Source organism: Clinocottus analis, unplaced genomic scaffold (assembly GCF_023055335.1).
Source record: "Clinocottus analis isolate CAN_PGR_092001 unplaced genomic scaffold, fCliAna1.0.p SCAF_4, whole genome shotgun sequence".
In the NCBI taxonomy this organism is placed as follows: Eukaryota; Metazoa; Chordata; class Actinopteri; order Perciformes; family Cottidae; genus Clinocottus; species Clinocottus analis.
Genome location: NW_027176153.1, coordinates 19,677,758 through 19,695,266, shown reverse-complemented (window position 1 = coordinate 19,695,266; position 17,509 = coordinate 19,677,758). Strand labels below are relative to the sequence as shown.

The window sequence follows — 17,509 nt, the reverse complement described above, 5'->3', positions numbered from 1 at the left end:
GTAGGCTCCGGTGGGGGGGGGGGGGGGAGAAGGGACGCACACAGGCGGGTACAACCGAACGGGAGACAGCATACGGGAGGATACAAGTAGTGTCTGATCATTCACCGTTGAAGTGTAAAGTATTCTAAATGCTGTCGGCTAGTTACACACATGCTACCCATGATGCTTATTTTCTGCACTGCCAAACAAACACAAGCTCAAAGCAGTGCAGCGCAGCAGCAGTGGCACGCTTCTTTGTTAGCTCCCAGCTCTGTGTAAGCTGTACTGTAATGTGCAACAACACAAACCGGCCTGGTAGGTAATGATGCAACTAAACTAGAGAGCTCTGCAACGAAACAGCCACCGTCTCTGTAAAAACTAACACGGATGCATTATTAATTGCCTACAGAGAGTCTAGACTAGTGAAGGTGGACCAGAAAGCCAGTTGTCATCAAAGCCAGGCTCTTTTGTTTGAAACAGCATAATTCTTTGTACTATTTTGCAGATAGTTCTTTTTTATCAGCCCCTTTTTTTAGTCTTTAAACCCCTCTGTCCTTCACTTCATCTGCATGGGTGTTATTTCTAGCAAATAGAGGTCACATGGGGAAGTCTTTGGTGAGGTAGGTGAGGCAAACGTTTGATGTGGTTCTTCACATCTGTATCAGATCAACCATGTCAGGTTAGACGTGCTCAGCTGCTCAATCGAGGTTGTTTTTTTTTGCTCGTCACGTCTGGGTTTATTGTCCTCGTCACTCCTCCATTATTAGTTGTGAGTTCTGATTTTGAGATACAGAAAGCCAACTACAGTCACAATACCCGTCTTTGCCTCCATGAGCAAGGCCCACCTGTGCACATGGTGGCTGTTGGTGGAGGCTCAGATGCAAATGGCTCAAACTGATGTTTGAGTCCCAATCAAAAACAGGACACCTTTCCCTAAAATGAGTGCCCGATTCCCCATTTTTGATTACATAAGGTTGCATCAAATTCCTCACAGTATTATGAAGAGGGAGCTCGGTCGGGCCGTCTATCAGTCAGTGTACCATCCCCCTTTTTTAACTTTGTGCGGATGAGAGCTGCTGGCTGGTATTTAATAATGGGATGAAATGTAACAGATCTGATAAGTTCCGGGTTTCACTATGTGCTGCAGATGTTATCTGAGTTCTAGGCTTACACGATTTATGAATTACCCTGGGCCGAAATATGTTTTTTTTTTTTCTTTCTGAAAAAACAATGTAGTTTCATAATGCATCCATACCAGCGCTGAGCCAGCCATTGTGCTGAGTGTGATGTCAGGACTCGCAGAACGAAACAAACAGCATACTACTCCATAAAAGCTACACAGGCACATATGTCGCCTGTAGATCAAAGTGAAATATAGCTTGTACACGTTTTAGGATCAAAGTTGTGGCCTGGCTAAGTGCAACATGTCAAAAGCATACAAGTGGCTCCCCCCTACACACCCACAGCCCTTTATTTGAATGCTGAACACACGCAGGTGAACATCTGTCAATCAAAAGATGATATTGCTCCCCTGGGAGCCAGCTCTGTGCCAGGCACCTTCCTTCCCTTTTGAGGGACGAGTGTTACGCCGGAGCCCCGAGGTGATGCATCACTGTGTTACTTAGCACAGACTGCACAAGTACTCAAGGTAATTACATTAAACCCCTCTAATCGGAAATCCAATTCCGAGATGTCATGCAGTCGAGGCGGACTCCATCTCTCCCTCGCAGATCATCTAGGCGGGCCGAAGAGCCCATTGTGTCATCTATTCTGACTTGCACAATCAATGTTTGGCAACGGTAGCTTTGGGGAGTTATTGTCTTTTTTTTTCTTGGTAGGACATTAATTATCTACCAGTGTACAGATGTTAAAGTTGCCTGTTGCCACCTGAGCTTAAAGAACACACTGTTTATACTATAACAAGTCGCAAGATCCGTGCCCACAGGGCGGCATGTCGGGTCATTGCTGTTGTGAACGGCATTTGATTTAGTTTGCATAATGAAAATGTCAATATGTTTAAGGACATCACAGTGCTTTACCGCAGTGGGACACGCTTTTGGCTTTGTGGGCGTGTTTCATTTTCTTTTCCTCTCACCAGAATGGCTTTGCAACTTATTCATCATCGTCCATTGTTGGAAAGTGTAGGCCTGTAATCCCGTCAGAGGAGATTTGATCGGTAGGATCTGCCTTTAGAAAATTATAGCCTGTGTTGGCTGCAATGTCAACAAAGAGATGTGTGTGTTATTTACACTCCCGCCGCACTCCACTCCAGCACAAGCACTTTAACCTCCATTTCTGTCAGGAAATATTTCTGTGATTTTAGTTGGCCTCGACCCAAAATAGTTCTGTAAATTATTGTGTTTTGTGCTGCTTAAAGCGAGATATTAGGCCGTGTGCCCGTAATCTAGTCAGTACTAGCTGCCTGTTCATTATATCCCAATGAATAATCCAACCGCATCGGCGTCAACACTTTTCTTTGAAGGCGTGTTGTGAGCGTTTCCACTCGGTTTTTTTTGGTGTTCCTGTCCTGGAATGGGGAGCATGTCAAGACTTGCGTTGTTTTTGTAACCAGGCTGTCGTACAGCTCTGCTCTGAGGAATGTCTGCTTTCCCAGGAGGCTGCATCCCAGCGGTTGCCATGGGATAGACACTGACCCCGGCGTGTTTCACACTGCCGCCACCCCAAACATTTGTTTTTTCGTTATCGCCAAAATGAGCGGGGCGTGGCTTCCTCAAGTTGGAAGGTCACCATATGAGGTCACCGTGTGAGGTCACCGTCGTAGAGTGCCACAGGTTGACAGCTCGGGTCAAGACTTATGTACTTCCTGTCCGCTTATGTCATTCACATACAAGTTTGAACTGTGAAACGGTCCACATGAGGCCTTTAGTGTATGGCGTGCATTCGCAGGGTTTTCCCGCTGTATCATCTTTTTTTTTCTGCTTTGGGGCCCCAAGTCACGTTTTGATCTGCGGGGGTCTTACAGGAAGAGTTTCTTGACTCGCACTTCCTGGACGAGCTTGTCCAAACACGGGCAGCTGCTGCGGTCCGACCCGAGGTAAGACAAGTCCCTGGCAGAGAAAGTGCCTGCCCGCTGAGGGGGAATTAAAAGAGGAATGCATGGCGTTCTGGACAGACACCCTGAGAGCTTAGCCAGATGAGGGCTCGTCTCCCAGCATCGCAGCCTTGTCCTTTGTCCCCGCTGATGGAGCGTCGAATGGTGGCTTTTCATATTCATATCAGTCGCCAAAACCCATGCTGGGGCTTTTCTGTACTTTTTACAAAGAAAATTGAGCTGTCATTCGGATAGAATTGGACCACCTATGTATTTGAGTGTTGGTTCATACAAGTGGGGCTTTCTTTTAAATCTGGTGATTAAAAAAAAAAAAACAGCTTTAGATATTCACAAAGGCCTCTTGAAATGTGTTTTCTCTGCAACACGTGACACCTTTAAAAAAAATGCTTGAGAGGAAAGTATTTCTATCAGTGCAATGACTTGTTTAGCATTTCAAGAGGCTCGGGCACAACATCCCTTTCCATACACAATTTCCCAAGCAGACCCATTCTTTCAGACCGGTGCGTATACTGTCCTTTTCTTCTTTTTTTAAACAAAACGTCCCCGGAGCGTCTCTGTCATTAGGATCTTTGTGCATGCAGAACTCACTGAGTGTGAAGGTGCTCCGTAGGACTTCATCATGGTGAGTCTGCATATGACAGCTTCACAGCGGGAATCTGACACCCCCGGTCTTTATTCAGGTTTTATTGTAGCTGCCAAAGCTCCTGCAAACTGTCCCGCTGTCCGCTTTGTGTGCAGCCGGACGGCGTTAACGAGGCAGTTTAATTCGCTGGTACAGTACCGGTACGATACTCTGAACGCTCGCGGCCGGGTAAAAGCCGGCTGGACAGCAGGCCTGGCAGTCAGCCGCATTTCCATCCAGCGTTGACCTCTGAACTGACAGAAACTGTAGCTGGTTCAACCCAGGAGGAAGCAGTGGTAGCTGGGAAATCTAACACCGCCGTGTTAGCATTCCAGGAGCATCTGAGCCCGGGATGCTCGGCCCCGTTATGTTGACGGCCCATGTTTATGTAGTCGGAGAAAGCATGCAGAAAGGCACTCTGTAGCGGTGATTGATTCCACATATGTGTGTGTGTGTGTGTGTGTGTGTGTGTTGGGGACGAAGGGGTGTATGTGTAGCCATCCTTACTTCAACCTGGTAAGATAAGAATAGATTTCATCCAAATGGGTCAAGGGATTTCTTAATTAGTTTGTAGAGGAAAATCTTCCCATGAGTTGTCTGAAATAAAGAACGTTTTGTGCATTTTTCCCTACAACCCACCTACACAGTTTTCCAGATGATTCTGACATTCCCGACGTGCACACGAACTCTCGACGACTTTTGTTTGGCCATTTCTGTGCGTCTCTTTAATGCCTGGTGGTGGGGCGTTTCCCACCGTTAATTAGGATGAACTGGCATGTCCTTTCCATTTAAAGAGGACAATGGGACTCGTCGTTAGAAGAATTCAGGTACGAACAATTCCGCGGTTTTAATAAGAACACGTCGTGAATGTAAAGTAGACTTTTCTGAGCTCCTTCCTCAAGAGCAATCTCGGGGGAGACAATGGTGAATGATCAATGGCCCTGTTCAAAAACATAAGGTGCTTCACAAACAAGACACGCTCGTCTGCAAGTTCTCTTTTTATGTCTGATTTTCATCTTTCTGTGCTTCCTGTGTTAAAAGAAACAGAAAGTTTGCATATGCTCGAGCAGGCCGAGGGGGGGGGGACACAAAGACACATTTACTGAGTCTCACGTGCGCTTGTTTACGTGAACTCTGCTTCACCCCCACTCCTCTGAAAGCCTTAAAATAACAAATGGACAACTGGGAAAGATAATGCCGCTGAAGGTTACGGTGCATCGCTGTGTGTGGCGTCCGAGCCCACACAGAGACCCGCACACTCCCCTGTGCAGTCCTACATGTGCGTTAGCTGGAGGTGAAGCAACCCCCCCCCCCCCTAAAACCAGACGTTTTCATCCTGCCGGCTGGCGTCTTCCTTTCTCTCCCGCTCTGCTGCTCTCAGCAGTCTCGTCGCCCGCCTGCTGGGCCCACGCCACGCCACGCCACCTCCACACTTCAAACGCGTTGTACTCGGAGCCACAGCAATGGCACTGCCCTCAATCTGTTCACACGGGAAGCAATTTATCGGAGTTGCTTTGATATTTGTGCAAAACCGTGTCAAGGAAAAATAAAGTCTTCCGGACCGGATAGCCCCAGTGTCCAGATTGGCAACATCTAACAACTGTGTTAGACATGTATGCGTTATATTATATATGTTTTTATATATAAGGTGTGACTTAAAGATTGACTTTGCTGATTTTTGTGAGCAAAACCAAGCAGTATTTGACAAAATCTTCAAACCATGCAAACCGGATAAGACAGAAGTCTGAGTGCTATTTCCAGAGCTGGGTTGTCAGCATAACTGGAAATAACTGCCCCATCCGCCTGGCAAGATATTACTTGAAATTGGGCACATCAGCTCGCTCTCACAGTTTCGCAACCGTGTGAAACTGTGAGATCTGTGTTGAGCAGCGGCGTCTGCTACGAGGCCGGTGTTGGAAACGCCGATGGGCCGCAAATGAACGTGTTTTTACTTCTTTTCTCGACCCCGTTTCTCTTCTGTAGTCGTCCTGCGATCAAAGTTTTTTCATGCCCAACCTAAGCACTATAATCAAATGGGCAAATGAGCTGCCATGTTGTCTCCATTCCTTCTCTCTCTAGTATAACTGGAGCTATTTACTGTCAACAACGTCGTGACATAAAAGAATGGGAACGCCTTTCTATCAGACCACCCTCAACCACATCTCTCCCCACAGAGTCAATTGTTTTTACTTTTTCCGTAACCACTGTGGTTAGCATTACAATCTCTTCTTTGTGATGCTAACCACCGGTTATCACTATTGGTTAGCATTACAATCTCTTCTTCATGTGTGCTGCAAATAAAGCCATGAGCTCACTACAACATCTGGTGAATCGGTGTTAATAACCGACTAATGATCTGTCGACGGAGCGCTGTTGTTGAATCCATCTCGTTTAGCAGCCGGCTAGTTAGCTAGCTAACGTTAGCTCAAAAAGTTGACCATGTTTCCATGCTAAGGTTGCGCTAGTTTCCAAAAATGAGCAGAACAGTGTATGGTAATTGTTTATTTTTTACACATTCATTAAAAAAAAAAGAGAAAATTGGAAATGTCAATTTCATTATTTGATCATTGTTGAAGACTGCCCACCTCAAGCTCTTTAGCTACTCTACTGGTCCATAATATCTCAACTATTGGGTCTTGTTTGGATTGGCGACAAAGTTTGTTGAGTGTAAAGTTTGTACAGATTTTTCTTGTCGGGCCACAAGGAGGTTGATATTTGTGATTTTTGGATGAGATCTTGGATTGATCGCCATGAAAATGTGTACAGAGATCCATGTTCCCCGGGGTTGACCTGTTACTTTAGCAGGAGTTTATAAGAAGTTCATAGCAGAAGTTAGTTGCCTAATTAGTTTCTCTGTGCCGCACAACTGGTTAAACTCAAACAATTCAATATATTTACGACCCCCAACCTTCATGATGGGGCGGGGCTCTACTTTATCATAGTCTTGGGTCTTTTGATCCCAACTTGCTGTCTTGCCAGATATTTCAGCTCATTAAGAGTATTCCTCAGCAGGCCTTGGTTGCCTCTGGCAGGCACTTCAGTCTCTCACTTTTCGCTGAGGGGAAGATGCTCAAGTTGGCCGTTTGGTTGCGGGGCATCTGGTTCCACCACCCGCCAGCAATATGCATATTAATCGAGCCCAGTTTTCAGTTGTCGGTGGCTGGCATGCGCCCGTCACTGCTGGGCTCAGTGCCCCGGACTCCACTAATCCCCAGTGTTATCACACTACTAATAGGCTGGAGGACAAATCTGTTTATTTGACACCGGGTTCCCATTCACCTAGGTTCTTATTTGCTTAAACCAAAGTTTTGAATTCTGCCTAGACTATTCCCTTCGGGCTCCATAAATACACATGCAATCATAACTTTTGCTTGCACCGGAAATGTGGTAGCGTGCTGAAAACTTTAAATACCTGCCTGATGTTAAATAGCATGCGCTAACCTGTGAATGTGGGAGTTCTGGTTCTAGTATCTTTTAGTGACCACTAGATAAAGAGATAATATTTAATCGAGCAGACAGATATATTCAAACGCATCGATGAGTTGATAGTTTAGTCACTTCAGAATCAACAAGACGGAAGAAGGAAACTAAAGTGTTTTCAGTTTGTGCATTTCGTTATCGTTCTCCTTGAGTCTGAACCAAACTAGTGGGGATTTATGTTTTAAGACCAGATCTTTTTGGAAAAAAATGCCTTCAGTATGTGTGGCTAACATCAGGGGACTAATGTAGAGAGTACATAAAGGGTTGGAAAATGTCATTCTGCTTCCTCCACTGGTACTGGCCGGGGCTTTGTACGACACAGCATTAGAGCCCCCCCAGAATCTTTCTCAAACCCCGGCTTCATACCGCTGATATTCCCTCAGGGAAATTAAGGATTAGCTCAGCCTTTCATACAGGAATTCCTCAGTCAGTTCGCATGAATGTGCCCCCTCCCAAACCAAATCAACTGCCTTTTTTTGTGTGTGTGTGTGTGTGCCCATTGCTTTGCGACGAGCCCACTAAGCCCCCCATCCCTCAGTTGGGTTGTGGTTGAGCCGTAGTAAGAGGATGAAGTGGATTGTCGTTTGTCGAGCGCCACTCTGACTCATGCCCTTGAGTGCCATGATGCCAAAAATGCTCAGAGGACGTAACACTTGGACTGCACTTAAAAGCTGCAACAACGCGCAGCTCTGCTCAGAGCGCGCTTGACGGTGACGAATTGTAAAGGAGAGGGGACGTCTTCGTTCCCTGTGCGTGCAAAGGATTTCAAATGGCGTTAATTAACACGTTGCAAACTGTGGAATCTGCAAAAAAAAACACTTTTAAAATATATTTTGATCGTAATTATGAACATCCAGCATGATAGGAGCCAAATTTCCCCAAAATGCCTCCTCAAGCTGTCAATAAGACACCTTTTTGGAAAGATTAGGACCTAAAGAATCAAACAAAATTCACAATAAAACAAAGCCTTGGCCTGTTACGAAGGAGTTTCAGTCAAAAAACTAAGTCGTTTGGTTCAAAAATGGAAAAACTACGTATTTTATGCCAAAAGATTGTCTGAATGGGGCATGCTGGGACTTCAAATCCGCCCGGGAGGATTTTCGTGCATGGTTTCCAAAAAGTTAACGCCCATCTCACAGATTAGAGCTGAAATATTATGGATATAGAAACCAGGAAGTGACATCACGGTGACGCAGTACACCCATGTTGCGTTTTCTTTTGGTCCTGCAGTTAATGTGACGCAATGTTTGCGTTTCCGAGCGGCACTTTTGGGAACGTCCGGCAAGAGGATCACCAATCTGCGAAGACTGTCACACATTTTTAGCTCCTGCACCAGATTTTCTCTAAAATTGCAGACTTTGAATATCAAAGGGGAATCTTGCAATATGTCTCCTGATGCAGCGAGTTTCATTTTTGTGCTGATTTTTTGCACGACTTGACATTCGATGCGACGCGTCACATGATCGTGTTGATTGTGTTCCCAGAGCCGCGGCGTGCCTCTTCCCGCCTCACCGCGGTCGTCGCTCCTGCCCTCTGCCCGCCCAAATTTGTCAAACTCTCTCGTCTTTAGTCGCTGCTCCGTTCATGTTTATGTTAATTTGTTTATGGGCTTTCTGCTGTAAGCCGTTACATAAGTCTTTATCTGGGACAGCAACGAGAGGTCTGTTTCTGTCTCAGTTTTCTCTTTTGATGTGTTCGGCGGCCGTGCACGAGGCAGCGTTGCTGTTCTCTTAACGAGAAATTTGGTTACCGGTTCGGGAGGACGTGTTAAGAGCCTTAAGAGCTGACATAATCGTATCGCGGCTCACACATTTCCCCCCCTCTCTTAGCAGAAGTTTATCAAGTCCCAGCATTTCCTTTCCGCCACAGTTGTTCCACTCTAATACAGTGCCTTGCAAATATATTCACCCCCCTTTGGCGTTTTTTTTTTCCTATTTTGTTGCATTAAAACCTGGAATAAAAATGTCTGAAGTGAAATGAAAAAACTTGCTTTGAAACATAAAAGGCTGAAAAGTGGTGCAAGCACTTCTTTCTTAAAGAAAAAGAAAAATACGGTTTGAAGTCACACGGCTTTTAGCAAACACTCGGCTGTGGAGCTCTACGGCTGATTCGGGTCGTCTTCAGTCTCTTTGTGGCCTTTCGGGTTAATGCCGTCCTCGGCTGGTCCGTGAGTATTGATTGGTTCCCTCTTGGCAGGTTGGTTGTAGTGCCGTGATCTTTTCATTTTGCAATGCTTGCTTCAATGGTTGAAAACTGTGGAACCAATGTTGGCTCCAGACCTCCTTTTCCCTGTTTTTGAGTCGTCGTAGGAACCTCAAATTAATTCCAATACTTGTGTTTATTGTATCTATTTGTTCAGCAACGTCTTGGGAAAAAAATGTATTTCTGCAAAAAAAAAAACACCTTTTAAAAGATATTTTGATCGTAACTATGAACATCCAGCTTGATATGAGCCGGATTCCCCAAAAATGCCTTCTGGAGTGGTCAATAAGACACCCTTTTGGAAAGATTAGGACCTAAAGAATCAGAATCTACAACATAAATAACAATTAAACAAAGCCTTGGCCTGTTAGGAAGGAGTTTCAGTCAAAAAAACTGTGTTGTTCGGTTAAAAAAGGGAAAAAGTACGTATTTTAAGCCAAAAGATTGTCTGAATGGGGCATGCTGGGACTTAAAATGGGAGCAGGTGGATTTTTGTGCACGGTTTCCAAAAGGTTGTGCCATAAGATCATGTGACAGAGCATGTGACAATTGCTTTGCACACGCGGGGACTTCATTTAACTAATCATCTCAAGATATTTGATTATGTGAACACGTATGCATGCACCGCTTTAAAAATATAATGTTAGAGGCATTTCACTTCATATTTTGTCTTTATTTGAATTACGAGGCTCTGTTTCCTCCTCGCTCGCTCTGCTTTTTGACGTCCTCTGTCTTCTTCACGGCGGCCTGACCGGGTGAGATGAGACCCAGAAGGCCAGCTGGAAGAAGTAAATGGCTTCGGGGATGACTGGAGTGCTGCGTCCCTGTGTGTCTGTGCTCCATCAGGCTCATTGTTCTGCAGGCCATAGAGCCCTCGAAGACACTTATTTAATGAGACGGCTCTGACTGTGTAATTGCAGGCTGCTCTGAGCTATTATGGGAGATGTATTTTAGGAGAGGGGGGGGGGCAAAACAACCATTACGGTGACAATAAAGAGCCATATGTGTGTGTGAAACCAAGTCAAAAGGTAGCGCTGAAACCGTTACGAGCTTTCTGCAGCCACATGGAGGCTGTTTGTGTTCCTCGTAGACTTCTCTCCAAAGGCTTTTTTTTTCATAAAAAATGCACTCGCGTGCATCAAAAGTCATAATTCATGAAGCGATCCTGATGTAGAATCAGTCGTTTGCTTTTGGTTTCGAGGCGGCGTTCTACATTATATCAAAAGCTGAGTAAATATATATATATATTTTCGCTTTTCTCTCCCCATTCATGATTGATTCTCTGTGAGGCCCGGCGGTTTTGCTCCGATTCTCGTTCTCTTCGTCAAAAAAAAAAAAAGGCTCCGGTCTCAGATATTTGGTTCACTCGTGCTGGGATTTCTGTGTCGCATGATTTATTTAGGATGCGTTGAGGTCGTTCAGAGAGCCTCGCATCTCCGTCCTGGCACTCTGCCTCACCAGACATCCTTTAGCCTCTTAAATGACTCCCTCCGTCTCCCGCCCACCCCTCTTCTATCACCGTTCTCTTTCCTCCTCACCGCAGCCCTCTTTGCAAATTAAAAGAAACAAACCGACCCGAGCTGACGGCTGAGTTCGGCTCCAGTGAAAGAGAGTGCTGGGCTGATGCCGGGGCTACCTTTTTTACGCTTTCAATGCTTTTTAGGCCCAGCCTCGTTTGTTGTTGCATGCTCGCACTGCATAACAAAAGCCTGTTCTTCTTCGGGACTCTGTCCTAGAATAATCCAGCTGAGGTTGCATGGGGTTACTGTAAATTAGACAGAATTAGCTCCTTGCCGCTGCTCAGTGGTGATAGGGTCTGTTTTACTTCCTGGTTTGATGCTGCTGCTGCTGGCGTGTGCTTCTTCATTCCTGTCCACTGACATGATTTTCTAGACGGAGAAAGAAAGAAGGAAAGCGAGAGAAAAAGAGAGAGAGAGAGAGAGAGAGAGAGGGAGGGCGAGGGAGTGCATAGACGCACGCCCTCACCTGTGTGTAGGTGGGGTTGGGCTGCAGCGAGAGGACTGAGGCCCCGAGATAACAATCACAGCAGAATCAGTCACACTAACAGCTCGAGACTTTACAGAGGGATAGGCGTGTGCTTGTTTGCTGTGTGCGTGTGTGTGTGTGTGCGCGTGTGCGTGTGTGTTGTGGAAGCTTAACAATCCTTTCTATTCTTGACAGCATCTGGAGAGGCCCCAATGTGAATTGTGTGGACAGCACTGGATACTCCCCTCTCCACCACGCCGCCCTAAACGGACACAGGTACATCAGCGATAAATAACTCTCCTGTTTTCAGCTCCCGTCTTTTACGCATCAAATGAGGTCCGCCCTCGCAGACAATTGTCCCACCGGGGGAAATAAAGCTATTGATTGGATGGTTTTGCCGAGGCGTGTATTCATTAGTTCATGCTCTCGGGTCCCTGTGTTTGCCCTTCGTCCGCAGCGAGGTGGTGGAGGCGCTGCTACGAAACGAGGCCTTGACCAACATCGCCGACAACAAGGGCTGCTACCCGCTCCACCTGGCCGCCTGGAAGGGGGACGAGCACATCGTCAAACTCCTCATTCACCAAGGACCTTCGCACCCCAGGCTCAACGAGCAGGTCTGCCTGCTGCATCGGCTTTGTGTGTGTGCGTGTGTGTGTGCGCGTGTGTGTGATGTGGGAGAGTCTGTGGATGCAGGAGATTTTTTTTTTCAGGATTTAGTCAGGGCCAACTGAATTTCATCGTGCTGTCACCCGATAAGGAGGTCATTTTCTAGAAAATGCCACACGTATTTCCACTGATTCGAGTTCAGCATGGCATGCTCTGCACTGTATTTGAATGTGAAGTATGTGACCAGAGCGCATTAACCCGCATCATGACTTCTACTGTGATGCCGTGGTATTTGAAGTGCTTTCGTGCCATGCTCGTGTGAGAAGTGCCCGAAGTTTGAACTCCTGTTTTTCATATTCTGTTTGGTTGCTCACTGCACAGACAGCTTCCGGACCGGCTCTGGTCTTTCCATGTTTGGGATGAGGAGAAATGACCCATTATGAGCTCCACCAATGTTGTCTGAATCCTGAATGTACCAACAAAAAAAAAAAAAAAGGATGAAAAAAAAACGTATATTTCTCATTTTGTGTCATTTCTCCCTGCCTGTTCATGACATCTGATTGTTCATTAACTCATCTCTGATTATTTTTCCCCCCCTCCTCCTATATTAGACTCATTTGTGATCACCATTCATTTTTGTCATTGCCTGTCTGAACCAAATCCATCGGCCTACCTTCTCTCCCTCCCTCCCAGAGCTCTGTAGACCATAAAGAGTTCAAGCGCTGTGGGCCCTTTGACCCCTATATTAATGCCAAGGTGTGTACACAGCGCTGCCGAAACAACATCTCCCTCTGAAGTGCTCCTTCTGCTTTTCTGCCGTGTTGTTCTTGCTGTGCTTTTGGTTTCGGTGTGTTGCTGCTGCTGCTGCTGCTGCTTGCGGGGGCCACTCTGCTGCCGAGATAAAGAGGAAGCTTTTAATTTCACCGTCTATCTGTAGATCCCTGTCCTCTGGCTTTTCTGCTCATGTTCGCCCTTGAAGATCTGCAATTTTTATTGAGACGCTATGTTTCAGATATTGTGACACTGCATTACAACATGACCTCCACCACACACGGCACTCTGTTCTTTTCTGAACGTTCTAATACTGTTGAAGCAGCCTTTTGAAGCTGAGTCAATGTCTGTCCCCTGGGAGCCGCCGAAGGTGATTTATGGGACCGGCTTGTTAAAGAAATTGTAATAAAATATCGTATAATATGCAGACTGAAGCGGTACAATTGTTGGCACCGCACAAGCAGCATAGGAGCAAACTACACTATCAATTATAGCTACAACGACCATAATGGTATTCAGAAAATGGACAGTAGAAAGGCGATGACCGCAGTAGCTCACAGGAAGTCTGCTTGAAATTCTGTGCAAAACGGATGGAGGGTGAAGTGGAGCCACTTATGCTTATTTTTCATGTGTGATGTAGTCATTTTGTTGATGATTTACTCTATAAAACCAGACGGTGAACACAAGTTACCTCAATCCAATCCAACCAGTAACTATAAATCCCATTTTTTATGCTACGCTTTGGTGAAGCAATCATTTTTTTAAAACCCTAACACAAGAAAAATGTTTTATTTGTATTTGCATTGCATGCTAGCAGCTTGTCTTTGGTCCTGACGGAAATATCTCAAACTATATTTCATGGATTGACATGCGATGTCCCCGAAAGGGATGACTCCTACTGACTTGATGAAGTCTTTACCTCTAGCGCAACCATGATGTTGATAATTGCAGTTTTTGTGCAAAATGTCTCTGCAGCTATTGAATAGATTGTCGTCACATTTGTCACGCACGCTCATGTCTTTCTCGGGAGGAATTGAAACAACTGGAATGACCAAATACAAAGCAAGCCTCAACTGTAGTTAGGTAGTTAGTTAGCATGATAACGTTTAGCTAAAAGCTCCCATGAGCCTCAGTGCATCATCACAGAGCCGCTAGCGTGGCTGCAGGCTCTTGTTCAGCGAGTAGTCAAATGATTTTTATCATTGAAATCAAGTCATGTCCTTCATGATCGATAGAGTTATTAACAAACTACTCATTTTAGCGACACTGTATTGTTTCAACGGTCAATGGTGAATCGTATCGGGCGCTCATTAAGCCTCTCACCACTGGCCCACTGGGAGAAGACCAGGAGGATGGATCCTCTCATTATCTGGAGTACAAACAGTCTTCCATCAGGCGTCTCTATATTTCACTGTAAGCACCCTCCTCATTGCATCCAGCTCCCTCGTGGCTGTGTCTACAGGAGGAGGAAGAGAAGGAGGAGGAAGAGGATGATGATGGCCGTGTCTCTGTCGGTGTCGTCCTCACGGGTTAGAGCAGAAAGCAGTGCGAACACGCTGGCCCCCCCCTCCACGGTTTCATTTCCAGCTGGCGGAGTTGAAAACAAACCCGGCCTGCAGATCAGGCCGCATACCATTTTTAAAAAATTTTTTTAACGTTGTCGCATTTTCCCCTTGGACTAATCTTCTTAGCGTTTGGGACGGGAAGGCCGGCTTTCTTTAATGCCGGCCGTGTAGCGGAGAGTGAATTTTCCCGCAGTGTTCGTCTTACCGTCCTTCTCCCCATGGAGTCTCTCGCTCTGCTGCTGGGATTAAGGATGATGTCTAAATGCAAACACTTCCGGGATAGATTTTAGGGACCACTACCTGGTCAACCCGGCCTGAATAATTCAAGCCGTGTTATGAATAAATCAGAAAGAATGGAAGCGGTGTGGATGCTCCGGCCCCCCGGTTGTGGTCATGGTTGATGGCATCATGTGACTGAGTCGGAGGGGAGCATCCTGCCTCTGCTCTCATCACACTCCAGGACCAGAGAGCCAACTCATGAGAGGATGAAGAGGAGGAGGAGGAGGATGGGAGGTTTTCAGTGTACCAGTCTCTTTGCATTAGCATCAAAGAAAGATTCCCATGCCTGTCTGTGAGTGTGTATATGGGTGTGTTTGCTCCTCCTCCTCCTCCTCCTCCTCGTCCTCCTCCTCCTCCCGGTTTATGCTTGAGAGGAGAGGAAGAGGTGGGATGTTGTCATAGGAACGGTGTCACGGTACAGTTTGTGTGCACGTGTGTGTGTGTGTGTGTGTGTGTGTGTTCACCACGGGGGTCTTCAGCCGTGCTTCAGGGACTCTGAGGCAGTCGGACTGGACTCGGTCCAGGAAGCCAGCCAGACCGATGTTCATCAATCATGGCTCAGCGCTCACACCTGGGTGGGTTGGCTGCTTTGAGCCTTAAAACACCTGAGTGTGTGTGTGTGTGTGTGTGTGTGTGTGTGTGTGTCCGTCTGAATAACGGGGTTGCACAGGTTCAGTACAAACTGTGATAGAAATTGTCTACATCATTTTCATCATTAATCTGGTGACAATTTCCCAGATCAATTGATTGATTATGAAGCGGCCATCACAGTTTAGCCCGGAGTGATGTCATCATATTGCTAGTTGTCTGCAACCAACTTTAAATCAACGTTCTATCATGTAAGACATATATATATATATTTTTTTTTTAACCATAATACCAATTATTAAAACAGCTGATTAACTAAATATATCATCATGCGCCGGTGAAGTCGCTTTCCTCTTTTTATTTCTCTTTTATTTCTGTTTAATATCATTGTACATGAAATATATTTGAGTGCTGAACCAAAACATTCAAAACAATGAAATGAGAGAATGATCGGTAGATTAATAAATAATAAAAAGAGTCGGTCATCAGTTGCAAATCTGGTCGACTCCCTGTTGTGAAGTATAATCTCATGATGATGATGATGCCACAAGGATTATTATCTATTATCACCAATTCTAATCATCTAAAGTAACGGTCATCATATAGTCCGAACATTTTTGGATTAAAGCGATGTGCGACATTTAATATGATGAAGCTGTTCAAATAAAATGTTCCAGAAACTTTGACTTGAGCAGAGCCCGTTTTAATGAACGTCTCCATTGACCTCTTTTTTAGTTAATTACCATACATTCTGCGTATCGCTCCATAATAAGATATCGCCCCTGGTCTGCCCAGACTCGTCTCACGCTACCTCTCAGCCTCGCTTCATCGCTCTATGTAGGTCACACGTCTGACGCAATACATGTTGAGATGACTTCCTCTGAACCGGCTCGGATGTCGTGAACGTGAACCCCACCATGCGCCGGCGGTCAGCCGCCACAGATTAAAGCAGAATCGATGCTCAAAGAGATTTACGGGGTCATGGAAAACCTGGAGGATAAAAAAAGTCATGGCATTTTTAAAATGGTTACTTCCAGTCCTGGAAAAAACAATCAAACCCCGAAAGTTTTGGAAAAGTCATAGACGTGTGTTTTATTCATGTGTTCATGCCGTTCGTTGATGCTGAGTTTGAGATAATTGATACGCTTTTAAAAGAACGCCGCTCAAAATATAAGCAGGCATACGCTATCCATCTATAAATGATTATTCTTTGAATCAAACTATTGTTTCTCATTCATTTGTGTTTTTTAATTTAAGGTATACTGTATGCTTTTACATCCCCATTGTTAGTTTAAAGACTACATGTGATCACTTTTTACTGTTTACACCGAGATTTCACAAAATGTTTGGTCATGTGAATTTGGTGAAAAATCATGGGAAAGTCATGGAAATTTGCTAAAAAAAAATATATATATATATAAATAAGTCATGAAAATTTGGTTTAAGCCATGGAAAAGTCATGGAAATTTTGTGAAAAGCCATGAAAATTTGGTGAAACATTATAATTAAAAATAAGTCATGGAAATTTGACTAAAAGTCAAGGAAAAGTCAAGGAAATCCGTTGGTCAGAATGTGTATGAACCCTTGATTCAAGAAGTACAAGCCAAAACTGTTTCTTATTGCGGGGAGAGAGGAGGAGAGGGCAGCAGAACCGATGGCCCTGGACTCCGTCCTCTCTTCATGGATCGGGTGCAGCGTCTTCCCCCTCCTTCCTCCGGGCGGCTCTGCCAGCAGCGCCCTCATTTATCTCCTCTGTCTGTCACTTCGGTGTCCAGCGCTTCCCCCCGACAACCCCATCACCCCTCCCCTCCCTTTACCTTCTGCTCTCGGCTCGTCCTCCAGGACTCGCTCTTGTCTCTGTCGTGCCAAGAAGTGGTCGAATCCCGCTTGAGGAGTCCTCCGGGAGAGGAGGGCGGGGAGGGGGGGCGGCGGGGCGAGGGCGAGCTGTCATTCAAGCAGGAGTTCTCCATCGGGGTGCATTCACGGCTGCACATATTTTTTGGGGGTGTGTCCCGCGCGGCAGTTGGAGCCATTTGTTTACGGGAGGAGGAGACGCTCGCTTGCTGGGGTAGGGTGGTGTCTGAGATGGTCAGGGGTCGGTTGTGTTTGGAAAGCCCCGTTTTAACCAAGTGGACTGTGGAGTGGAAAAGTCCTATTTCCTGTAAAAGGGAGAATACGCTCCCTGTACAGAGAATTACAATCCCTGGCGAGGAAGCCAGAGAGACGTTTATCTCGTTACAGGACTGGAAGGTCTGGTAACTCTGGAGCGTGTGACGCCGTCCACACAAACATCCCCTTTTCAGATTTAGCTTTATGATTACATATTGTACATGATATATTATTGTTGCTTTGCATTTA

At 45.7% G+C, this 17,509-nt stretch overlaps 1 protein-coding gene across 5 annotated transcripts in view; it reads left to right on the top strand.

Moving 5' to 3' along the window:
• Nucleotides 1-17,509, top strand: part of LOC137800298 (ankyrin repeat and SAM domain-containing protein 1A-like) — a 61,222-nt gene that overhangs the window by 755 nt on the left and 42,958 nt on the right. For 4 of the 5 annotated variants that reach the window (XM_068597440.1, XM_068597439.1, XM_068597443.1 and 1 more), the window contains exons 2-4: nucleotides 11,538-11,618; nucleotides 11,800-11,956; nucleotides 12,642-12,704. In XM_068597440.1, the coding sequence (XP_068453541.1) occupies nucleotides 11,538-11,618; nucleotides 11,800-11,956; nucleotides 12,642-12,704 (301 nt within the window). The remainder of the gene's footprint in view (nucleotides 1-11,537; nucleotides 11,619-11,799; nucleotides 11,957-12,641; nucleotides 12,705-17,509) is intronic. The other variant, XM_068597441.1, reaches the window with a different exon arrangement.